The sequence below is a fragment of the Phaethon aethereus genome (genome assembly GCF_964289735.1).
Source record: "Phaethon aethereus genome assembly, chromosome: 9".
NCBI classification, from domain to species: domain Eukaryota; kingdom Metazoa; phylum Chordata; class Aves; order Phaethontiformes; family Phaethontidae; genus Phaethon; species Phaethon aethereus.
The window spans coordinates 18,329,228-18,354,714 of record NC_138585.1 but is presented as its reverse complement, the minus strand read 5'-3'; the positions used below and the strand labels follow the sequence as shown (position 1 = coordinate 18,354,714).

General features: G+C 43.9%; 1 protein-coding gene across 1 annotated transcript; it reads left to right on the top strand.

Moving 5' to 3' along the window:
- Nucleotides 1-1,317: 1,317 nt before the first annotated feature.
- Nucleotides 1,318-19,879, top strand: RNPEPL1 (arginyl aminopeptidase like 1; the record flags this gene model as incomplete). The annotated part of the gene is made up of 11 exons (XM_082003682.1): nt 1,318-2,034; nt 8,626-8,766; nt 9,427-9,578; nt 10,018-10,134; nt 11,318-11,553; nt 13,890-14,003; nt 15,067-15,179; nt 15,960-16,068; nt 17,508-17,735; nt 18,039-18,181; nt 18,860-19,879. The coding sequence occupies 11 exons, from the start codon at nt 1,318-1,320 to the stop codon at nt 19,130-19,132; spliced, it is 2,343 nt and encodes a 780-aa protein (XP_081859808.1). The 3' UTR covers nt 19,133-19,879.
- Between the last annotated feature and the right edge of the window lie 5,608 nt (nt 19,880-25,487).

The window sequence follows — 25,487 nt, the reverse complement described above, 5'->3', positions numbered from 1 at the left end:
GGGTTGATTAAACACACAGCCATGTAATAAATGTTCTCACGTCATCCCAAAGATGTGCCTTGGAGACTTATCAGGCGGCTGAGGGTATGCAAATAACAGCAAAAATAACTTTTGGAAGTGTCACTACATGGGGCAGCTCTTGGGCTGCGTGGAGTTCAAATCACAGTTAATTTCCACCACACCTCCTTCCTTCCAGCTTGCTGTCTCCTACCGTTGCCATGCAGAGAAACAAGCGGTTGTATAAAGATGATAATTTTGTGGTTTCTGTCCTTTCCGATTTAGGCAGGCAGCAGTGGATGGTGTGTGACTGATTGCCTGGAGGGCTGGGGAAGGGTAAAGTGTGTTATGTCTGAGCTGGGGGAGTTTGGGTGGATGTTGGAGGCAGGCAACTATGGGCAGCCAAGGCGGGAGGGAAAAGATTAAAAAAAGGGGGTGTTTGGGGTGCTGATGGGGGGAGGCTATTTAGGGTTAGACTGTGAGCTGGATGTGAGGAGTGTGACCAGGAGCAAGATGAAGCCAAAATAGGCACCGGTGGGAGGAGGGTGCCTGCCTCTGCCCTGCTGGGAGCGTGGGGTGGAGGGTTTGGGCAGTTTGTCTTGGAGCCGGGCAGGGGGTCTGTGAAAATGAAGCATCCAGGCTGGGGGGAGGAGGTGGCGGCGGCGGCAGCGCTGGCTGTGAGGCTGCCCGGGGGCAGGAGGGGCCCGAGCGGGACCCTGCAGCCGTGCCAATGGCCGCGCCACGGGTGGGGGGGTCCAGCGGGGGTGCTGGGTGCGGAGAGAGGAGACAAGCCGCGCGTGTGCGTCTGCGGGAGCGCACTGCGTGTACGTGCGCGTCAGAGCGGTGCACCACGCCCGCAGGGGGCACACATGCGCGCGCGCAGAGCTGCGTGTAAAAAGAGCGCGCAAGGTGCACCGCCGGCACCCCCGCGCGCGCACGGGCCGCGCTCGCTGGGGAGGGGCGCGCCTGCGCGGGAAGGCGCGTGCGGACGGAGCGCCCCCGCCCCTCGGGCTCTGCGCCCCGGAGCTGCGGGCGGCGCCCCCCGGTGCGCGCGCAGCCGGCAGCGGGCGGGGCTGCCCTCGAGCGCCCCCCGCCGTCCCCGCGCGGCGCCGCCTGGCGGCCGTGCCCGCGGCTGGCTGTTCCGGGCCCGGGCCCTGCGCTCTCTCGGCCGGTGCCGCGCGGGGCCTGCGCGGCCCTTTCCCCTCCGCCAGCCCTCCCCCCCCCCCCGCCCCGGTCGCTCCGGCCGCCGGGGCCTCCCTCCTCCCCGCCCGCCCATGGATTTCACATAGCAGCAGCCGCCGCCTCCTCCGCCGCCGCTCCATGGCAGCTCCGGCTCCGCGGCCGCCCGGCCTGTGCTGCTGCCGCAAGGGGTCCGCGGCCGGGCCGGAGGCGCCGCCGGCCCCGCCGCCGCCTCCCGAGCCGCCACCGGACGTGGCGTCGGCCTCCAGCTCGCAGCTCTTCAGCCTCCGCCACCTGCACCTGGGGCTGGAGCTGCGGCCCGAGGCGCGGGCGCTGGCGGGCTGCCTGGTGCTGGAGCTCTGCGCCCTGCGGCCGCAGCCCCGCGCGCTGGTGCTGGACGTCCACCCGGCCCTGCGCGTCCTCTCGGCCGCCTTCCGCCGCGCCGCGGCGGGGGAAGCGCCCTGCTCCTTCGCCTTCTCGCCTGCCGAGGCCGCCGCCGTCCCGGTCCCGCTGCCCCCGCCGCCCTGCCCGTCGCCGCCGCCGCCGCCCTGCGCGCCGCCCTGCGCCGCCAGCCCGCCCTCCACCGCCACCTTCCTCTCTGCGCCCTGCATCGCTGCCGGCCCGCTGCCCGCCGCCGCCCCCCCGGGGGAGCCGCCCGCCAGCCCCCCGCCCGCCGCCGAGCCGCCGCCGCCGCTGCCCATCTTCGCCCAGCCGCCCTGCGCCGCCTGCCCGCTCGGCTTCAGGGTGGACCCCTTCACCGACTACGGCTCGTCCCTCACCGTCTGCCTGCCCGCCGCCCTCCAGCCGCACCAGCCTTTCCAGATCATCATCCGCTACACCACGGCCGACGGCCCCGCCGTGAGTTCCGCGCTGCGGGGGGGGTGGGGGGGCGGAGGTGGGGAGATAAAATAGGAAACCGAGTCCCAGGGCAGCTGGCGGTGCCTTCCCGTGACACCCCTCGCATTTTTCCGCCTGTTGTAACTGGGGGAAGCGCCCCGGCCCCGCAGCAAAGGCGGCGGGCGGTGTTTCACTGTCAGCTCCCGCGTTTCTGTCCCGGTCCCTCCGCTGCCTCTTCCCCCCGCGCCTGGCAGCCGCCTGCCAGCTTGTCAGCAGCATTTGTCCGCTGTCCCCCGCCCGCAGGAGCGCTCGGCGGTGCCACGGTCCCACGCCTGCTGCCCCCGGTCCCACGCCACGCTCAGCAGCAGCGATGCCCCCGCCGACCCAGCCGCCCTCCCTTCCTTCCTCCCCCCATCGCCGTGACCCCCAAGGCTCTTCATCCCCCATCATGATGATAATTTTAAAGTCTTTCGTACTTTAAGGGCGTTGCAGTTGTTGGCGAGGAGCGTGAAAATTGGAAAACTCCTGCCTCGTCCGAATTCCTCGGGATGAGTTACGTAATCCGCAAATACAGGAGTTTCCCTGTGGGTTTTGCCAGGTGCTTACAAAATCAGGCCTTGTGCACCTAGGTTGGTGTTCCAATGAGCCGTGGTCAGGAGCTTTGAGAGGAGCAGGGAGAGAGTCCACTTATTCCCACAAGTTAGTCCTGGAAAAAGGATCAGAAATGGCCCAAAACGCCTATTTCAAATGTGGCCGTGGGAGAGGCTCCCGTGTTTGTGTGGATTAGGCACCTTCAGCAGTGAGATGCTTTGTAAATTCTGTCATTTCTTTTAAACTCCTGGTACTTAGAAGCACTTGGTTCTTGGCCTTTTAGGTGCTCTCTAGCAGACCATGTGTTTTTAAGAACTTACGACAGTGAAAATTTAAAGTTATCACTGTTCTGAACACATCAGTTCTTTTTGTATGGTCTGTTCAGGCTGGGAATTAAACTAACATGATTTTCATTATGTGGTTCTTGAATCTACTTGCAAAAGGAATGGTTTTTTGAGAGTCTTGCAACTTTGATGCCTCTGTCTGGACTAATGGAATTGACTCCCAGTCCGCTGTTTTGGTATTGCCGTGGCATTGGTCAAAACCAGTAAATGTGTGGATCTATTTGACTGTTACAACATGTTTAGCAAGAGCAGGAATTGAACATAATGGTTTAATGCAAAATAACCCAATAGCAAGTATATACCAGGCCTGTCCTTCCGAAAGTGTTGGTGAATAGTATGAGTTTGCTGGATCTTTTTCTGTCTAATTTTAATATTACATTGAAGCTTACAAAAGTAACTTCATCCTCAGAATGATCTGGGTAGTCTTAATACATTGGGTCACCCGGAATAGTGAGTTCTACATGAAGGTTTTTATTGACATAAGTTTCCTTTTGTTAATATGGTGACCTTTTAACATGCTGGTCCTTCCCTAAAAGTGCAAAAATGACATGAAATTCTATCACTTTTAAAATTCAGATCCACTTGTAAGTGAGGATATTGTTCCTTTTCACCTCTGGAACTCCTGGTTTTAATATTTCTTTGTACAATACTCTGCTGTAGTTTTTTTTTCACTGAAGAGGTACATGGGAGATGTCTTTCAGGGTCCACAGTGTGTTCAGAAGATTGTTCTGCATTTTTTTTTTCAAGATTTTATGAAGAAACCGGTTTCTTTTGTCCACTCTATGCCTTGTTTATGGTGGGGAAGCTTTAAAGCTAATTTGGTGTTGCTGTGTGCTCTATAATCATTCTCAGCCTGGCTGAGCCATACCTCCTAAAGTACACGATAACATACTTTCCTCCTCTTGAACAAATTATTTTATTTTAGGCTAGCCTGTGCTTTCTCCTGGGTTTTGCCAGCCCTGTTGCCAAAGGGGCAGACTGTCCTGCTGTGTCTATGGAGAAACGATCTCGGAATAGCGATCTGAGACTTGGCTTTAGAAATGATCTGAAAACCACTGGAAGGTGCAGGGCACTGATTGATGCGATGTTCGTATCGTCTCACTTTGCGTTAACATGTTGCCTCCTTCGCCCTGCACACAATCTAGCGTCAATGTTAGGTCTGAGGATGCTGAGAGTAGGGCGTTTTTTCCATTCCCTCTCGTTTGTCATGCTTCCCTTGGATCAGACGTGAACGAACTATTCTTCATCCTGTCTTTTGAAGTCTTTATTGTACCTTTAATGGCATGTACTGCTCCAGTTGAAATGAAGCTACAAGGACTAGCGTCAAAAGATTATTGTCGGTTACAGTGTCAGGGGCATGCACTGCCCTTTTCAAGTGATATTGAAAAGTAGAAGCAGGCATGCTCACTGACATAAATCGTACTAGGTTTCCTCGCTCACTATTGTAGATTTAGGCTGGCAAAATATTTGTCCTCGAGTAGCACCTGTTCTAGCCCTTCATGTCCAGCATGCTGAACTTTTTTTTTGCGGAGGGGGGACGACACCCAAAGTCATTTCGTGCTATTGTAGTCTTATCTGTCGTTGCTGTTTTTCAGCCCAGCGTTGCATTTTAACAGGGATGAGTAACCCACATGTGGATAAGGCTGGTTTAAACTCATGTGAAGTACATTTCCTTGGAGTCCCTTTTCCCTGCAACTCTACAGTGTTAGACCTCTCTCTTCTAAAAGTTCTATTTTCTTTGGCCTTTCTCTGAATATAATCCTTTTAGGTCAGGGTTTATTTTCTGTGGGACCCTTAGTATACTTGTGGGACCTATAAAGCCATAAATTCATGTTACAGTGCAGCATGGATGTCTTGGCAGTAAGACCAGCAGCGGAGATAGTAGTCTGTTTAAAATTGGAAACCTGTTGCCTTGATATACTTGCTTTGAGCCATCTGGGGATGTGATTTGACTGTCCCATTGGTTCTCGTGTGGAGGAAGAAGCCAAGATCTTTGGTTGCTTGATGGACATTGAGAGACAGCTGAGAGATTAAACCTGCCTTTGACAGAGCATTCCAGCTCCCTGTGCTGTTAGGAAACCATATGCTCGGTACATCACCAGTTCGCGTCAGAAGCAAGACTGTCATAAAGAGCGTGTATGTCATGGTATGGGCTGAAGGCAGACACTGATCAGGTGTGTCAGTGACAGCAGTCCTGCTCTTCCTCCCCTTCTTTTCCCTTAGCCCTTACTTCTTGGTCCTAAAAATACCCTTTCATAAGATTTTCTTTTTCCCCTTCCTTAGAGAGAAAAATCTATATCTGTCTCCTGCCCACTGTGTCACACCTCTGATTTGGCAGTGCACATGTTAACACCGGTGCTGTTTTCTTTCTGTGACAACCTTAAATGCAAACTCTCCTCTGTGTTCTGGTATAAAACATTATAGCATTTCCTCATCTGCAGGATTTAGCAAAAATTACAGCCTGTTTTTGCAGTGCTGGAAACTTCTCTCAGTCCTCCTAAAGTGACTCGCTGTCCAGGTGTGCCTTGCCCCTGTCACGTCCTCCACATCTCAGAGGTGTGGTTTACTTTGTCGTCAGATGGAGGGGCTTGTTTGTCTACAACAGAAGCTGTGGCACTGCAGCTCTTCTCGGAAGCTTCATCAATAATGCAGGTAGAAACATGTAGAGAGTTAAAATTGAAAGAGGCTTAGCTAATTACCTTTGTCATTTACCAGATTTGGGTAAAAGATTATAATCTAAGTCAATAAAAATTATATTCTTGGCAGGTGCCCTATATAGTGTGAGCTGCTTTGCAGCATGTGGGCATGGGGAAACCTGGGCTGCCCAAAGCCTCTGTTCAGCAGAGGAACTAAGCAGCAGGTTTTTTTACTTGAAATGCATCGTAGAACAGCTTTAATGCGTGAAACAGCTCTCCTGTATGCACGAAAAACTAGATAAAAATGATGAGCTTTATGATGATGTTACATATCTTTCCAAAGGGAAGCACAGGAGGAATTTGGATGTGGAGTAGATGATATGGCCCCAAATACTGCTCTGTCCCTGTGTACTGCTCCACCCCCCGCCCCCAGCCATACCCCGCTCCTTGCACTCCTTTCTGGGATGCTGCTTATACTCACTTTCCCCAGTCCACAGTCCTGCCTCTGTCCCGCAGCATAGCCTGGTCTATTTATATTACAGATCTATTTATATTGTTTCGGGATAACTTTCATCATTGTTCCAAGTGCATCTGGAAAGAGAGACGGAGGCTTGCCATGTAGCTGCAGACATTAGGAAACAGGGGAAAAAAATACTTCATCCTCTGCAAATGTTTTTTTCCCTTCTTGGCCTGTGGGGCTGGTGCTTCTTTTAACTTCAACCAAATGTCAAATAAAGGGGGACTGCTTGAAAAGAAATTGTCCTTAATTTGTGGAGTTTCTTGTAAACAAGAATCAACTTCTCAGTTCCCCTTTGCTTCCTGCTTATGTTTTCTTCCTGCGCTGGTCAGGGAGAACTTCCCCTTATCTCTCTGCTCTAAAGACATCATCTGTCAAGCCTTTTTCCTTCCTACTCTAGCCTTGCAACGCAGGTCTGGTGGTGTCTTATCTCTCTTTTCTGTGTTAGCCTTTTCTGTCTCTCAGCAAGCAAAGGAAACAACATTCTGAAGGTGACTCTCTTCAGCAGGGCCAGCGATATAGCTTGTAAGTCAGACTTCTTGTGATATGAGCACAAAGCCACTCATCGGAGGAGTGTTTTTAGAAGTTGGCATTAGGGCAGATCTTGAAAAACTTAGTTTCAGAGCCTCCTTCCTGGATTATTAGAAAACTACTACCCTTGATTAAAACACAGCACTTGTGTTTTTATGTGAATGTGTGTTCTGGGGCAAGCTATTAGTTTCAAACTGTGGGTTTTAATGAGACATTTGTCCCCAAATGTCTTCTGGAGTAGCTGTCTCTGATTCCACAATGCCATATTGCAGAGAAGACACTCATTGCCATGAAATGTAGGTAGCCATGGAGTGGAAATCTGTAGCACCTCAGCAGCAACCTGGGGATTTGTCCAGTGATATGCTGAAATGCAGCACGTGGATTTGAATGGTCACATAGCTTAGCCCTCGTGGTGTGAGTGAGGCAAGGTTCGTCAGGAGAAGCCGCACTGCAAGCATGTTTCTGGCCCACCTAACAGGCTTGAAACAGAAAGGGATAATCTTAAATTGCAAGATAAGAAAGCTGCTCTGAGATTAGTTTTACTTTTAGATAAAGGTTTTTAATTTTCTAATGCTTCCCACCTAAAAAACCCCTATTTGCCAGTGGAAGCGGGAACCGCTATGTGGAGCACTGAAAGCTGCTGACAGTATGTTTCCTTTCCTTAAATTTCACTGATCCCCAGGGGTGCTGCTGAAGTGGATGATTTGGGAGAGGAGCACGAGGAGAAGGGTCTAAAAGCAAGGGAAGAAGATACCAAAGAATAACCTTATAGGACAGAGGGAGAGAGAGAAAACTTTGACTTCCAGAACACAGAGAGGTTAACTAGGAGACAGAATTGTAGTATGTTGTTAAAAACAGAGCAGTCGTAGTACGCAGGCTTCTCTTCTGTAAGTATTTCATTGCTTTCTCTTGAGGACCAGAACTGAACTAGTGTGTGCATTAACTGCTATTCCCTGAATTCAGATTTATTGGTTGCTTTGATCTAAGAATTCGGCAGACTCAGAAGTTTTATTCCTTGTGTTTGACTGTTCCCAAGGCTGCCAGTGGTTCCAACTTTATTGCAAGTTTCACAATATTTGATATTTTCCGTAAAAGTTCAGCTTCAGAGTTCTAAGATTACAAGAAAATCCTTATTTAAAATTGTTCCTACACTTCAAAGTTGGAAGCCGGGAACTTGTGAAAGCATAAACATTACATTTGAAACAGAAAAACCAAAAAGGCAAATAACTGTACTTTTTCATATTATTCTTAATCTGTTCTAATTATTTGCTGAGGGTTTGACTCATGATTTATTTGCTGTTTGATACTGACAATTGACATGCTCAGTGCTGTTTTTTGTTGGGGTGTTTTTTTGTGACCACCCAGAATCTCCTTATCCGCTCTGTAAAAAGAGGCTTCCAGTGTCATTGACCAGATGTTTCTTACATATACTGACTTTTTTGCATAGTGTCAAAGTGTTTGATGCTTCAGCCAGCAGGGCAGTGTCAGGGTCAGAGATAATGTTGTGTACACTGTTCAGCCTCAGGGTTTTTTGGTTTGTGTGTTGGTTTTTTTGTTGTTGTTGTTGGTTTGTTTTTTTTTTTTCCAGTGGGCACTACCTGACCCCTACTACTCCTGTTCATGTTGAATTAAAAACATTAAGATACTCCGAGTACTCCTTCGGAGAGGAAGGTTGTGTTTGTTAGGGACTTGTTATTAACCAAGCAAATCGATACAACAGAAATAGTGAGTGTCTGGAGCAGTGTGTTGTGTGGCACCACTCAGTGTTCAGACAGTGAGGAAAAACTACTACTCCGAGTAGTCACGGCAAATAAACAGGAGTAGAAAGATGCATTGTTAGAAATGGAAATATGCCCTGTGCCAGGTATGCATCTGCGGAGCCAAACAGCTTCTCCTTTACAATCCTGTTGATTTCAAGTTTTGTTTTTTGGCAGTTTATCCTTGTGACTTTTGTCCCTTTCCCTCACCTCTTCTTCACATCATGTTTTAACAGATCTGGTGGCTGGATCCAGAACTGACGTATGGCAATGCCAAGCCATTTGTCTTTACGCAGGGCCACTCAGTGTGTAACCGATCTTTCTTCCCCTGCTTTGACACACCAGCAGTGAAGTGTACCTATTCAGCTACTGTTAAGGTGAGTGACCAGGTGGATATAAATGGTTCACGAACCACTTAGCTGCTGTTAACTTGTGAAAGCATAGTTACATTGTGTGTGGATATATGATATAAAATATTCATTGTGACCGTGTTATAAAAAATACGGGATTTTTTTAGATCCTGGGTCTTGGAACAGAATTGGTGTACTGCCACAAAGGCAACTCTGTTGCCTATTACGCTTGGGTCTTGCCTTCCCCGTAGTCAACGTTTAAAGAGTAGCCATGAAATGGACAACATGAAAGAGAGAATTTGGCTGGTCACTTCCAGTAGTGGTTATTGATGATAATACTCAACTGTATTTTATCAGTTCTTGAAAGGAAAAAAACAAAGCTTTATGAAAGCAGCATCAAATAACGTTGCATTTTGTGTAGATGAAATAATTTGATATGTGGGCACTTTTGGGGGAGTGGGCATAAGAACCCGTGCAATATAGGAGGATTAATATTTTTGGTTGGTATGTTTTCATGGGCTGGGTAGGTTGTGGTATAAAAACCCCACAGAAATCTTACATTTTGTGTTACCTAAATGATTCTTTTCAATGTACACCCTCTTAGGCATAGATGAAAAAAAACAGAGATCTGTGGTGTAGTCATTCAGCTGTGATCATCTAGAGACTTGTATGATGTTGGTCTTCCAGGCTCCAGCTGGCATACAGGTGTTGATGAGTGCCACCCAAAGTACCTACTTAGAAGAGGAAAGTGTATATCAATTTTACATGGAGTATCCAGTTCCTGCCTACCTAGTGGCCCTGGTGGCAGGAGACCTTATACATGCAGATATAGGCCCAAGGTAAGATTTGCAGTGAGTTGATCTACTTTTTGTGTCTCCTTGCAGTGCTTCAACTTATAAGTGATAAATACTTTGAGTCATGGATAAGGGAACAGTGGGGATCATGAGCTGTGAGTGTTCAGAGTTCTACATTTAAGTTGGGTTTAAAGAACTCCATGGCACTGCACTGGCAAAGTTACTTTCCTCTTTCATAAATGTTGCTTGTTGTCCCCTGTAGTCATTACAGCTACTTGCCTCCTTGCCTTAAGGCAATTTAAGGGATCTTTGATTATCTTTTGCCATGTATCCATTGAGTGCTAGCCTAAAGAAGGCCTGAGTCTGATATGAGACCTCTTAGTGCTATTACCATACATGGAAGTGTGGTAGAAGTCACGCTATTTTTTCTAAGAGATAATTTAGTTTACTGAAGTATCACCTGATGTTTTCTGTTTTCTGACAGGAGCAGAGTGTGGGCAGAGCCTTGCCTCCTGCCAACAGCCATCAGCAAGCTTTCTGGCATGGTTGAGCGCTGGTTGACTGCTGCAGAGAGTCTGTATGGCCCATATATATGGGGAAGGTGAGTTTAATAAGTCTCCCAGGACTGTGTAATGGGAACAAAATAAAACAATGCTTTCTCCCTACGCTAGCAATAGCTGGACAAATGAGCCTCTCAACTGGTAGCTCTGTAGTAGTTGGAAACAAACTCTGGAGTTTTGTCTTATCAAGTGTCAGAGAGGACCATGGAGGCACAGTGGTATTTTGCCTGGTATGGTGGGCAGAACTGCAGGTTTCTAAACTGTGGATCTTCCCTGAGGAGTGAAGGTTTTTCATACCGTAGTGTTTTGTTGCAATGTTGGACTTGTTGCAAGTCCAACATTGTGCCAGACACCATTTACAATGTATGGCAGTTTTTTTATCCTATTTATTTTTATGTATGGTACTGGACCTATGATATATTTATTGTGGTATGCCTGAGGATGCTGAAAACCTGACTCAGTACAGACTCATTGAAAGTCCTAGTCCCTAAAACCAACGTTAATAGTTTCTGAAGTTAAGCTTGACTATGTATTAAAAGAGAACGTATTTGAGAGAATGCTTTCATTCTTTGGATGGGAGAAAATGTTTACAAAGGCTTCCTAGATTTCTTTGATGAAGGTAAGCAGGAAGAACGTGGTGGTGTTATTAACTTACAAAGTGTTGCTTGAAATAATCTGAGAACACAGCCCAGTGTGCCAGTGTTGATCATTGGTGGAGACATTTAGAAAACAAAACAAAACATATTGTTATGTTCTGAAGCAGACAGACTAGAGTCATTTTGCTGACACTCCAGGTACACCAAATCAGTTAATTAATTTAGTAGCTTCCCAGCCTCTCTTTTTCCTGGGGACTTGACACTGTGTATGTGGTAGTGTATGTAAACTTAGTGGTTCTGGCTCTCAGATGTGCAACTTGATGAGTTTGCTTGTGTGAAGGGAACATGATGCTTCTGCGAAGTGCTGGATCTGCTATATATGAGAAGACTGTCCAGTCTTTACATCCAAATGTGAGCAAGTCCTTGGCCAGCAGAATAAACTCTGTGATCCTCTGATCTGAAGAATTAGGCACCACTGGTGTAGAAAGTTTGTTCCTGAAGTCAAAAAAAGGTGTCAGAAGAGCCTTCCCTGAAGAAGAAACCCTGTTACTGTGTGTATCTTTTGAAATAGCTGTAATTTACCTATATCCTTTCTTCTCTCTTCTTTCTTCTCTCTCCCTAATTTTAGGTATGACATTGTTTTTCTTCCTCCATCCTTCCCTATTGTTGCCATGGAAAACCCATGCCTGACCTTCATTATCTCTTCCATTCTGGAGAGTGATGAGTTTTTGATCATTGACGTCATTCATGAAGTTGCCCACAGCTGGTTTGGAAACGCAGTCACCAATGCTACATGGGAGGAGATGTGGCTGAGTGAGGGGCTAGCCACATACGCGCAGCGCCGGATCACTACTGAGACCTATGGTATAAATGCAGAACTTACGTTATGTCTAACCAATAATTGAGTAGTTGACTGCATAGAATATTTGCCTTGGGAGCTCAAAAGTCTGTAGGGTGCTGGTTTTCTTTTTTTTTATTTCTGGAACACATGGCCCCAAACTTTGCATTGAACATCTTGGATGCTTAGTGTCTGATATTGTCTTGGCTTTGGGTGGAATCAATACCTGATACAGTAATAGGGGCTTTGAGGTGTGTTAGCACAGTGTTGTAAGGGTGTCTGTAGGAACTTTGGAACTACTGTTGGGTACCAGGCAGGTGTACATATGTCAGAGCAAGGTGAGCAGTGGATGCTTCAGAGAAGGATGTAAGAAATCTTATCATGGTTATATTGTGAAATAACTATCCTCTGAACAAGTGTCTTTCTAATCCTGATCAGTGAGTAGCTACCTACTGTTGGAAAGAATGATGGCAATAGCACTTAGGGTGGGCAAAAGACAAAAGTACACATCTATGTAGCTGTCTGTTCATCTGCTTGAGGCTTCCTGGTGAGTTGTACAGCCCTGCCTTTGCTTATATTGGTGAATTTCACAGGTCAACTGTATGGTACTGTTGCTAGAATATATAAGTAATGAATCATTCCTCTTGCTTTTCAGTTCAGTTGGATTTTTATTCAAGTGAATAATGGGAACATACGCTTCTCTATAGTTTGTCCTGTTATGTTCTTAAAAGCCTGTACCATGTGTATTCTCATGCATCTGCTGTAAACAATCTTGGAAAAATTCCTGGAAATCTTGGCAGTGAGAATGTTTAGAAGGATGCCTTTTGTTTTTATTCACATATATTTTTTTTGGAGATGAGCTGATGATAATGAATTTTAGGGAAAGAAGTGCTCTGAGCATATATGGAGATGTTACAATGTATATTATATATCTTTGAAAGCTGTTTTATGTTGAGTAATTCTCAGTGGTCAGGACTATTCTTATAAGTCACGTTATATTATACATGGCAACGATATGAATAGGGTAGAAGATATTGACCTCTTCTTTATCTTAGTCTGTCCCTCTGACACAGCACAAGATCCTTGCTGATTTTGGTCTATTCTCTTGACATTTAGAATGGGTTGTTTAAAGAAGCAATTGTTCAGGAAATAAAGAAATTCCATTCTTTAGTAAACATTTTTTGCATTCCATTTTGTTTCTAAGACGAACCTCTGATCTAAATCTTCCCATTTCTGACATCATTTCTGGACTATCTTCGGCTGTTAATAAAAAGGCATCTTTGTAATGACATTGTTTACAGAAATTGGACTCCACTGACTACCACACCTCTTGGATCTTGCTTAATCCTCCTCCCTGTAGCTTGAAGTAATTGACCTTAACACTAGCTATCCTGGTTCATGCCTTCCCCTGTGAAGCACATCTGCCCCTTTCTCTACCAGTATAAGTTCTTCTATCTTCCAAATATATCCTGGTTCTTAATTCTAATTTTGCTTATATCAGATTCCTACGTATGTACATCGAGACTCTGAGATTGTATCTATGTAACAAGCCCTATCATTGAAGTTGAAGACTTAGCAAAGAAAACTAGTGCTAGTAATGCTGGATGTTAAGTATCTTTTGAATCTGAAAACACATTTTTCCACAGCTTTTTACATCTGAAAGGGCATAGGAATGATTTCTTCTCTTGCCAATGTAATACAGCTAGCTTGGCTTGGAAGCATGGAATGCTCTACACTGCAGTTAGATCGAAGAGAAAGAGTACCTTACCCAGTTGCAGCTGTAAAAGAAGTCCTAATGAGTGGAAGGTGAAAATTTTGTGATACAATATGGGTGGGATGCTAGATGAAGCTTAAGCAAGATCTACAGGATCTGTAACATACGAACTAAATCTAATTCTTTTCTATTTTCACCCAAGATGTGCTATTCACTTGGTAACATGAGTATGGAATCATGTGTCTACTATTCTACCAGTGACATTACTTTTTTGTAGCACTTGATTGCTCCTTGAAAGTTACCTGTACAATACTTATTCCAATGCTGCTCTGCTTATCTTGCAAGAGCTGCTAAGATGATCTGAGGGATGTAAACTTTAGCACAGTTTTCATGCTGTTTTGTTTTTGAGTTGAGCCTGCTGTATAATCAGAATGAGTAAATGCGCTGGTTTAGGTTCTGACTCGCATTACAAATTGCAAGGATTTTTTGCACTCAAGTTTCTCTGCCATTACATTACTGTCATTCTGTCTTGCTATTGTTGTGTCTTTTAGACCTTCAATAGCTTTTATTTTGTACCTGTGCTAGTTCTGCACAGGTCAGATTTTGCTAGTAATTTTCCCACAACTAATACCCTTCTTTCTGGGGTAGGAGCTGCCTTCACATGTTTGGAGACTGCATTCCGCCTTGATGCTCTCCACAGACAGATGAAGCTCCTTGGAGAAGACAACCCGGTCAGCAAGCTTCAGGTTAAACTGGAGCCAGGTATTGCTTTTGGCTGAAACTGCTGTACACAAAATTTCTGTATATTGATGCTGGAATATAGACCAAAAAGACTGATTTTTACATCTCCTTTATAAAAGAAAGAAAAAAGAAATACTGGTTTGTAAACCAGTCTAGAATTAAATAAAGCAACTAGGCTTGAAGTTTTCTTCAAAGTTGGCTAACTCATCTTTATAAATATTGTTCTGTTTAAGAACGGAACAGACTTACTGGGTAGAAACAGAGTGTGAAAAACTGCCTTGAAAGCGGTGTGGTTTTGAGCTTCTGAATATGTAAAATAAAGTAGTTTATAATGAAAATATTTGGAAACATCAAATAAAATCCTGTACTATTAAATGTTCCTCTTTTTATGTGTTCATGTAAGAACTATATATGTATGCATAAGCATACACATAAATGTATGTACTTGCTCTCCTGTGAGTGAGCTATGCAGGGGCTGTTTGGTTAACCCCTAAGCCACATGCATGTCTGCACTCCAGCATCATGTATCTTCTTCTTTGGTAGTTCTTTAGTTCAGTCATCACTATTGGATGTGTGAAGCAGTCTTCTTCTAGATGATACTTAAAACAGCCTAAAATGCAAGTGGAGATGATACTGAAGCCAAATGGAATGGAAAAGCATGTGTTGGAAGTCTCAAAAAAGGAACAAGTAGTGATTACCTTATGTTGATATCTTTACAAATTTGTGTTGTGGTGATTCCCTGACTTTGGCACTGGAAAAAGAAGAAAAAAAAAAAAAAAAAGGATTTGTCTTAAAATTCTAGGTGTGTTTTCAGTGACTTCTAATTTGAAGTGACTTGTTCCTTTAGGAATTAATACATAGCTTACAATCACTGATTCCTGTCCCCTGCCCCCAGCCTGTGCATTTGGACTGCTTCTGTTTAATTTACTGCAGTAAATTAAATGTTCTGACAATAGGCTTGTTTTGTTTCTAAGTCACTGCATCTCCACTCAGTGATCTCTAAGAGGTTTGTATATTTTTTGAAGGGTTGGAAATTAGTGTCCTCATTACAGTGTCTTGTAACATTGTTGTCTTCTCCTTTCAGGTGTAAATCCTAGTAATTTAATGAACCTCTTCACCTATGAGAAAGGCTACTGCTTTGTTTATTACCTGTCCCAGCTCTGTGGTGACCCAAGACATTTTGACTCCTTCCTAAGAGTGAGTGTGAAATAAGCATGTGTTTCTCTTGAGGTATAGAGCTGCTTTCCACACCCCCGCCCACCCCCCACCCCCCCCCCCCTCGGTTTTGTCCATAGAAAGCTGTTGCAGCAGAGATTATCTATGACTGGAATGATGTGAATTCATTCACTACTAAATGGTAACAGCTTGTATTTCTCTTTTTTAGCCAGTGTGACAAAGGTCATGGTTTCCTACATTGGGACAGGTTTAGCGTGTTGGAGGACATTTGCAAAACCCATAGACAATTATGTCAGCTGTTGACTTGTTCTTGAGAAGTGACACAACTCACTGCTTTTTCTTTTTGCTGCATGTGTGTTTTTTCATTTCCTCTTCCCATGCATCCCCATTCCATCTTTCTTTTATTTATAGTTATGTAACTATGACTTTAGTCCATAATCTGTCAGTGAATAGTGAGTGGCCAACTGTATTCTGACTTTTCACCAGTGTCAAGTACGAGGAAACCTTCCTGCCCTTGACACGTTAATGTATCTGTGATCTGTATCAGAAAAAAACCCCTGTACTCACCTGTCAATGTATTTGCAGCTACCCAATTTTTTCTTGTTATGGTGCTTTTCTCATCTGCGGTGAGGAGGGAGAATATTTTTCTTGCCCTTTTTTTTTTTTTTTTTAAAAAAACCTTCCGAATACTTGTTCTCACTCTTCCATCTCTCTTTTTTTTTTTTAATTGCATGCAGTGCCTCTACATCAAAAGGAAGCTGTCTTTCTCCTAACCATAATTAATCCTTTTTACTGTTTCAGGCCTACATTGAGAAGTACAAATTTACCAGCGTTGTGGCTCAAGATCTTCTGGATTCCTTCCTGAATTTTTTTCCAGAGCTGAAAGAGCAATGTGTTGAGAGCAAAGCAGGTAGGAAATTTACTTAGTTAACTGTAAACACTGTAGAAAATCTGCATGATAAATTTTGTGCTTGGCTTGGAGGATGCATAAGAAAATACTAAAGCAAACAAAATCATTTGGCAACAGCCAGATGTTCGTGATAAAACTGTTTGTGGTGATTTATTGTTAGTGCCTCCATGTTAGGGAATGAGAACATCTTAAATTGCTGACAATTTTGGCATTAATCAGCTAAGTGGCCCTTAGTTAACTTTCTCATTGACTCATCTTTCGCACTGCAGACAGAATGATTGGTGTATGTGAGATTTCCACATGCTCAAATGCAAGGAAACAGTGACCATGGAAATGTCATCTATTTTAATTACAGGAAGCATGCTTTGAGAACTGTAACTTTTCCCGAGGTCCTATCCATGCATATAAAATCTCTTTCATAATGTTTCACCCTCCCTTATCTCCTCTATTTATAGCTGTTGGTGGATTTATGAAAGGTCTGTAATCTCCTAGGTGCTTATTAGCCCTCTTTCTTAAAGAAATGAGACTAATGTTATCCTGCTATGTGTCCATCCTTGCAAGTAATGACTGAACCTGTTGGTCAGTTTAAACCAGACTGACATTGGAGTACAGCTCTTAAGGATACTAGCTTCCTACAGGCTTTGTGGAAACTTCCTGTGGAGAGATGTAGATGAGTGATCCTACTGTGGGAAAAGCTGCAGCATGAGCTCAGCAGTTATATAGTTTATTTGCCCCACTGGTTGGCTAATGAGTTAACCACAGCATGGGCTCACTTTTGCCTGCGTAATATTCAGGGGATGCAGGAGAGGAGTTTTAGGGTAGATGGTGTGGAATGGGAAGTATTGCCAAGGGTTAGGAGAGTGCTAAGGTGTTAAAGTGTCAAGAGGAAGAGCTTTGTTGGAAACCAGGCTCTGCTAGCTCTGCCGCTCGTGGAGAGCTATTTTTGGTTTCAGTTATTCATTATAGAAATAAATTTAAAATTTCTTGTTCTTGCTGGTGGCGGGGAGGGGCTTAGTCAGCCCTCTTATCTCCTTTTTTATAATGAGGCAGATTTTCCCTATATTCTCCAGTCTTCCTCAAAATTCTGAGTGAGAAATGAACACACAAAAAATCTTGTGTTAGAACATAGTTTGATCATAAATACTTCTTAGCCTGGCTGTCTTAAGAGAACATGTGTTTCTTGTGCTTACTCCCTGTAATGTTGAGCTCTAGAAAACTCAAGGTTAAATTTGGCAGAGGTGTTGCTGGCACTCTTCTAGATGTAGCGTAGGCTAGCTCGATGAGACTGCTAAGACTGTTATGTCACTATAAATATAGGTTGGTCTGATCTGCTATTGTTAGAACCTCTCCTAACTGTGCTAGAACCAGTGCTGAACCTTGAGGCAGCCAAGTCACCTGCAGAGACTCCTGTTTGACACTTTTGGTGCTTCTCATTCCAGGACTGGAGTTTGAACGTTGGCTCAATGCTACAGGACCTCCGTTAGCTGAGCCAGACTTATCTCAGGGATCCAGTCTGACCAGACCAGTGGAGACGCTCTTCAAACTCTGGACCACAGAGCCTCTGGACTCTGTTGCTGCTGCCAGCAGTGTTGACCTCACTAAATGGAGAACGTTCCAAACGGTGCTTTTCTTAGACAGATTGCTAGATGGGTCACCACTGCCACATGGTGAGTACTCTTATCAGGATAGTAGAAAAGTATTCCTGGAAGAATAAATTGAATTCTAGAGAGCCCCGCCCCTTGTTGACCTTATCATTATGTGAGGACAGGTTGGATGGGGCTTTGAGCAACCTGATCTAGTGAAAGATGTCCCTGCCCATGGCAGGGGGATTGGACTAGATGATCTTCAAAAGTCCTTTCCAACCTAAACCATTCTATAATTCTGTGATTTTATGATGCATTATTTTCTGATGACCCTCAAACTTCACAAAATAGGTCATAGTTCTTTCTCTGTGTATGTGCTGTCTTCAGAGGTGATAAAAAGGCTTTCGGAATGTTACTCCTCTCAGCTGGACTCCATGAATGCAGAAATCCGTATCCGCTGGTTGCAGATTGTAGTCCGAAATGACTATTATCCAGACCTTTACAAAGTCCGTCGCTTCTTGGAAAACCAGGTACTAACTGCTGGATTAAAATCACTGCACCTCTCAGTGCATGAGACATGTGCATGAGACATGCGACGTGAAAGACCTTGGAACTTCTGCTTCCTGGCCAAGTGTAGACCAGGTGTGTTGCGAAGGGGCTGAGCATGGCTCACCTGCTAGCGGGTGGGGAGGAATGGGCAGATGAAATTTGAAATGCCTACAGATAATCTCTGCTTGTCTAGCCTAACTCAATACCCTTGTCCCAGCTCTGCCCAGTGCATTTTTTATGTTGCTTTGTAGCAGCCCTGGCTCTTCCGGACCAGAAATTTTCACACTACTAAATCATGTGGTTGTTTGAGTATTTACATTTCAAGCAAGGCTAGTGCTCATTGAATTCCTTTCAGTAGTTTTTATTGTGTAGGAGCAAAAGGTTAATGCATGGTTTGCTACGGCCTCTTCTCATTGGCCTTTTAAAAATAGTTCTGTTATTTGTGGAAGTAGCTCAATCTTAGAGAGCAAATGCTTTTTTTATTATCATTCATAAAAATCTTTGCATTAAACTTTAGAAATAGACTCAGCTGTCTTTTGAAGAAATGTGTTGCTTGTCTCCAGTCTGAAGTCATTCAGGGCTGTTGGAACGTAGCTGGAGGAGAGCTGAACTTCTTGACTTTTATTGAAGTGATATTATCCAGTTTTCCTTTTTTGCAGATGTCTCGGATGTACACAATTCCACTTTATGAGGACCTTTGCACTGGCACCCTCAAGTCTTTTGCCTTAGAAATTTTTTACCAGACCCAAAACCAGCTGCACCCCAATTTGCGGAAAACCATCCAACAGATCTTATCACAGGGCTTGAATCCACTTCCTGCCATAGACACTACAGCAGTCACTACAGACACACCAGCAATGGTGCTTGAGGACAAAGTCTCAGAGGCCACAAATGGTGCCATTTCACTCAGGGATGTTAATGTGTCTGCTTAGATCACCAGCTCATGCCAGCCATGAAGCTTGAAAATGGGGACAGGAACAGAGGAAAGATACCAAGCGTTGCCTCCTTTCCCTCAGCCCTGCAGCTGCAGTGTGCTGTTGTAACTGGATTTCTCTCCCAAAACACAAAGCAAATGTGCCTTCAAGTATCCAGCATGTGACACTGCCAGGTTCCAGAGATCTCCTTCAGCTGTGGGATGGATATTTTGATTCAGTTTATATTGGGCAGGGACTCCTGGGCAGTTGCTTCTCCATGGAAAGTAGATAGTTCACTTTCCTGAGGCTCTTCTGGATGGTTTATCCAAGTTTGTTTCTTGGTGGATTGGGGTTTTTTTTCCTGTTTTTCTTTTTTTTTTTTTTTTTTTTTTTTTTGTCTGTGGCCACTGAGGCATGTCCTACTTGCTGTATATATGTTGCTGGGGAGTGTATATGTGTCAAGCTGCCATTATCCTGATACTTGGGCTAAAGTTCTGCAAAGGAGAGACTCAGGAATTGTCAGCGGCAGCAAACACGTTTTCATGTTATGCTCCTTACTGTGACAGAGGTATTGTGATTTGGGAGGTAGGGGACTAATGCTTAAATAATTAGGAAACTAATTTTAAGTAGCTCCTGTTCCCCCCCGCCCCCAGCTGGTTAAATAATAATAATGCTTTATATATATATATAAGTGTGTGTGTATATATATATATATAAAAAAAAGAGCAGGGAAACCTTATGATGGATTTGAAATCCTTCTGTAGTTAACCCTACCCTCAGTTTTCCCTTTGCACTCAATGGGACAAGCAATAAAGAAACGTGTAGGCTCGAATTTTCAAAAAAGTGAAATTTAGGTGCCCAAATGCCATCAATTCTGGTACTAGCTGGATGCCTAAATCTTTTTTGACTGTTTTGACAAGTCTAGATGCAACCTTTGTTAGCATGTTAGGATATGTAGCACGTGCGTTCGTCAGATGCACTGTGTGTCTTCTATTCTCTCCTTTTGGAAGAATTAACAGGACCTTTAATTTTTTTAAAAGATTCCTATCATATATTGGGCCTGTAAGTCAACCATGGAGATATCCATGGTAAAATTTTACTGCCTTGAATAATGTCTGCCTGAATAACAGTTGCCCTGTCATATGATAGTCTGAGGGAAGCACTCTCTGTCTTGATGTGAAACTTTTAAGCCCCACTTTACCCAAGTCTGTTTTCTGACTTGCGGTGGTGGTGGTGAGATGCCATTTCATTTACACAGCATGCTATTTCTCTTGATCACTGGCCAGGCATGCAAGATGGGGAAGACATTCTCTTCTACCTGCACCGTTTGGTCTCAGGAAGCTGAGGGCAAGGTATCATTGGGTATTAGAGTACAGGCGATGATTTGTAGACTCTGTGCCACATTCTGTTGAACGTGTGGGTAGCTGTGTGACCCTCAGTGAGCTCTCAGGAAGCATCTCTGAGCTGATGTATCACCAGGATAGAGGACTAGTTTGAATAAAAGGTGAAACATTTGGAAGAGGCTCAGCTAAAGGAGATGTGAGAGAGGATTTGTTATATGCTTTGGGGCAAATTTTAGCCCTGCTATGGGGATCTGCATAGCACAAGAGGAGGGGAAATTCGGGAGATTTTTTTTGCCACCAGAAGAATCTGTTTACACCCATGTGTGGATGGGGACTTAGGTGCTGTTACTGCATCTGCGTTCTTGCTTTAAATTAATTTGGACTTCACCGTAGCCTTAGCCTGGGCTGAACTGGGATAAAGCAATAATAAACTCAGGCCTCTGTAGTGCTTCATTACTTTACAGAATGGGCCATCAGCATTACTGGGCTTCAGAACTCTAAGCTCTGCTCTTTTCTCCTTGAATGGGACTATCTTTTTTGTTCTGTTTTGTTTTCCCAGAGAGGATGGAGAATGATGTTTTCTGCATAAATCTCTTTCCTTTTTATTTGTTGTTCTATTGGAAGAGATTTGTGCAAGCTGACTTCCCGCTTCCTGAGTTGCCGCTGTTGGTGCTGCCTCTCCTGGACCCCAGTGCCAGCAGCGGCAGCCTGGCCAAGACCAGTAACCACTAGCATCGTTTGGAATCCCAGGCCTCCGTTTTAACACGTTTTATTTTGTGGAAGAATGTATGTGACCCTGGTGGGAATTTTTAATTTACATGGATGCCTTATGATGATTGTCAAATTAAACTAAACTTTGTGACAAGTTTAGCCTTCTCGGCAGTTTTTCAGCGTCCCTGCTATAGATGTGTGGAAGAGCTAACTCGGTACGTCGTCTTTGTTTTGTCCTTTTCTGGAGTGCAGCATAGAGGGAATTTGGAAGCTATTTAAAAGCTGCACAGCAAAAAGTTAGAGAGGTGGCAAGGGCAAATAATCAAAAGTAAATATCTATTGTTACTAGAACTGACTGAAATACATCAGATCAGCTGTGTGTTTGCATATACCTGCATCAGAGCAGGGAAATGCTGGCTGAACCTAACAGACTGTTCCCTGGTTAAAGAACATGAGGTCTAATTAGTGTTTCTGCTCTTATCTCTGTGAGATCCCATCAGATGGATATTTTCATAAGACTTCCCCAGCAGGGAAATGCTGGCTGAACCTAACAGACTGTTTCCTGGTTAAAGAACATGAGGTCTAAGTTAGTGTTTCTGCTCTTATCTCTGTGAGATCCCATCAGATGGATATTTTCATAAGACTTTGCTGAAACACAGAGGCAGAGCAAGATTTGTTTAAGTATTGCATGTGTCCTTCTTCAGGTACTTTTGCTCCTCCTGCGAGCAAGGAGTGCATTTTTATTTTGAAGAGAAAAAATTGGCAGTAAGTTTGTGGAGATAAGCGTTCCTTTTGTTGACACAAAATAAATTAATGCTTTGGGCTACTTTCTGTCTTCATTTGTAGTAGACTTCAGATTGACAGGCAAATTAGACTAAGATTAAATAGAAACTATTTACTTGCCTTATCTTCAGTACATTCATTTCTGATCTGTTAAAATAAGATTAGTACAACAAATCATTTTTATTTAAGCAGATGCCAAGAGATAGGGTTATCTCCCTTATTTTGAAAATGAAAGCTATTACTTTGTTTCATTGCGGTCTTGAGCAGGGCGACATGAGATCTAGAAATACCACTTGTGGAAAAGCTCTGAAGAGCCAAACCTTTTAATAAAATGGAATATTACTAACTTAGTTTTTTAGCATTTCGTAGCCATGTTGGTTAATACATTAAGTTATTCTTGTTACCTACATGCATTAATCTGTCAAGCTTGTATCAGTAATTTTGCTGTCACAATACGTTGCAATATCCTAACTGTGCACTCCATTAACCAAGAACAATTCTAGCAAGCATCCCAAACATTTTGATTTAACCCAGATTTTCTGATGTTCTTGCACTGCAGTGACCTTGGCCATTGCCTTTTTCAGATAACACAGGACCTTCTGTACATCTATACTAGACATATATACTGCACAATTCACTTAGGTCAAGTAAACTTATTCAGTCTGTTTTTCCCATTTGTGTTTGTCCAAAGATAAAACAGCGCAATATAGTCAACATTTAAATCACATGGCACTTGTTTTCACACTTTTTACTATAGATTGATAAAAGCTTAAAGTCATTATGACCACAATATCAGACTTAGTGTATAAAACAAACCTCAGTAGAAATCACAGTGTGAAATTTATCAAGCCACTATCCTCTGAGACACACAATTATTTTTCTGTTGGGAGGACCCAATTTAAATGACACTGAATTTGTTGAAGCCCCAGGTAAGTTGTTCTAACTTTTAATAACAAACACTCATAAAACTGCCTACCTGATTTCTAGTTTGCATTTGTCTACTTTCAGCTTCCGGTTCTCAAAGCTACTGCTTTGTTTGCGAAACATAAACTGCTTACTATTACTAACCTCTTTCCCATGTAAGTACCTCTTAATTCTTAAAGAAAACAGATTGAGTTGTTTGGTCTCTTGCTGCAAGGAATGTCTTCCACACTTCACGTATTGCTTTAGCTCTGGGGTGGAGCATGATGTTTCAGCATCCTTTTAAAGCGGAAATTGCACACTGTTTCTCAGAAATGACCTCAAATACTGCTGCATTCCCCACCAACTTGTAAAATTTTTTATTTATTGTGCATTTATCCTGTTCTTTCATAAATTACAGCAGTAATTTGTGCACCAGTTAGAGCATGTCTTATATGGACATGGCAACCTTTTCTTTTATAGATAAAGGGGTGTAAGAAAAGGTATTCCATATCGTGGAGGTGACTTTTTGCTCTATACAGAAGGAGACTACCTGGCTGCATTAAATGATTGAGCCTGTGTGAATACTTAGCCTCTCTCAGTCTCTTACGTGCATGCACCTTCTGCACTGGAAAATTCAAGTCTTATACCTCTGATTTCTTGTCAAGGGAATTAGGATTATGTTGCACATAGCATGCTCTGTGCCCCACAAGGAAGATGTTCTAATATACTAGAGACAAGCCCCCTCTCTAAAATACAAGAAATGGCATTTCTTATATTGGGTTTTGCAGAGCGGAAAAATAAGTATACGTTTGGAAAAGTGGACCCTTTTCCAGAAGAATACTTACTGGGATGCAGGGTCTTAAGGAATAGTGGGAGGTGATAGGAAAGGATGGGAGATAGGATATTCCTCATGCTCCTGTGATTTGGTGGAAAGCGTCACAGGGATTAAGTCATAATAACTGGTTGACATCCCAGGTCTATGACCCTAGGTATATGACCTAGGGAAGTATCAGATTTGTGCATTGTTTTAATTTTGGTGTCTTGTACCACCTTGTTCTTGTGTACTGTGGTAGCCAGCATGGAAGCTTGGAGCTGTGCTCTACCTCTAGGTGTGCCTGAGGTGATGAGGGAGATCTTTGTCTAGCAGTGGGAGTCTTCCTCAGGCCAAGCCACTCTGTCTTTCTGGAAGAAGACTGAGCCTGTCTTCCCAGTAGTTGAAGACAGCACTGTGGTACCAGGCTGCTTCTGGTGGGCTGATGAAAACCATCAAAGAGTTCTTCCATGCCATGTTCTTCTGATCATAAACCCACAAATACCCCCTCCAAAATCTCCCTTAAGCAAAATGACATTCTGTGCTGTTCCTCTAACACAGCTCCGACCACTGTCAGCCTAGTGGTATTGCAGGGACTAAGCCTGTGCCTTCCTAAACCTGGTATCAGGATCCAGAGTTGGAAGAGCTCCCTTGTGCAATTTAAACAACTTCTGGGTGTCAGTTTGGAAAAATGGGCACATTAGGCCCAACCAGCATTGCTGGGATCACTTCTACCTGTCTGCCTGTCCTTGAACCATCTGGAGTTGGAGACAAATGACAAAAGCGAACATGAGGTTGATAAAACCCCAAAACTGGAAAACAATAATGAAAATATCAAATACTACTCTGTCAAAGGATAGTCTTAATTCACATGGAAATGAGCTGGCTATTTAACTGGATGCAAATTCCTCTTAAATGTTTAAATTTCCGTGGCAACTGGACTCAGCCTTTCGGTGTCTGCTTTCCTCTTTTACAAGGAAATATGAAGTACCAATGTAACGTGCACTGAGAAAGAGATTGACAAAAAGGCGAGTGTCATTTTGCCTTAAAATACTCTCTTCAAGACTCACTATCTAAATAGACCTGTGTATCTGTCTTCAGGAATATCTTAATCCATCAGGATTGCCAAGAGGCAACAGAGAAAATTCTCTTCTGCTTTTGTTCCAAAGAGTTTAGGGTGAATAGAAAAACAACGTTGCCAGCTGCGTAATGATGAATTTGCCCCTTGCCAAAATTGTAGTTGGGGCAAGGAAAGCATGTCAGATATCTTGGAGACTGAGGTACTGTCCATCTCTTTCCTTCTTTCAATAGCATCATAAACAAATACTGTTATATGTTTAACTAATTCACCCTTCCAGGCCAGATCTACTGTATCTACACTGTTAGAGCTCAACATCTGTACTGATTTCTGTGATCTGTCTTTTAATGGAATTTATGCAGTGATCGCTGTTTCCTAAAGAAGGCAGCAAGCATGGAATCACACAGATGACAGCCTCACTGTTCCTGAGACAGAGGTCTTTTTTTTTTCCCCTTCCCTCCCACAACAGACCTCTCCTGTGTCAGCTCACTTGCAGCTGCAGTGCTCTTGCATGAGCCATAGACAAGAGGGGTCCTTATTCTTACTGATGGTAATTTGGAAATGGTTTCCTTTGCTCCCAAAAAGGTCAAAACTCGAACGTGAAAAGTCTTGCTTGTTGATTAAATTTGACGCATGCAATGGAGAAGCCTTGGGTCTGTACCATGGATATAAGCAAGGGGCTGAGAACGTGTTTCTGGATCAGTCAGTGGTCGGACAGCTACTGGATCACCTGATGGTTACCTG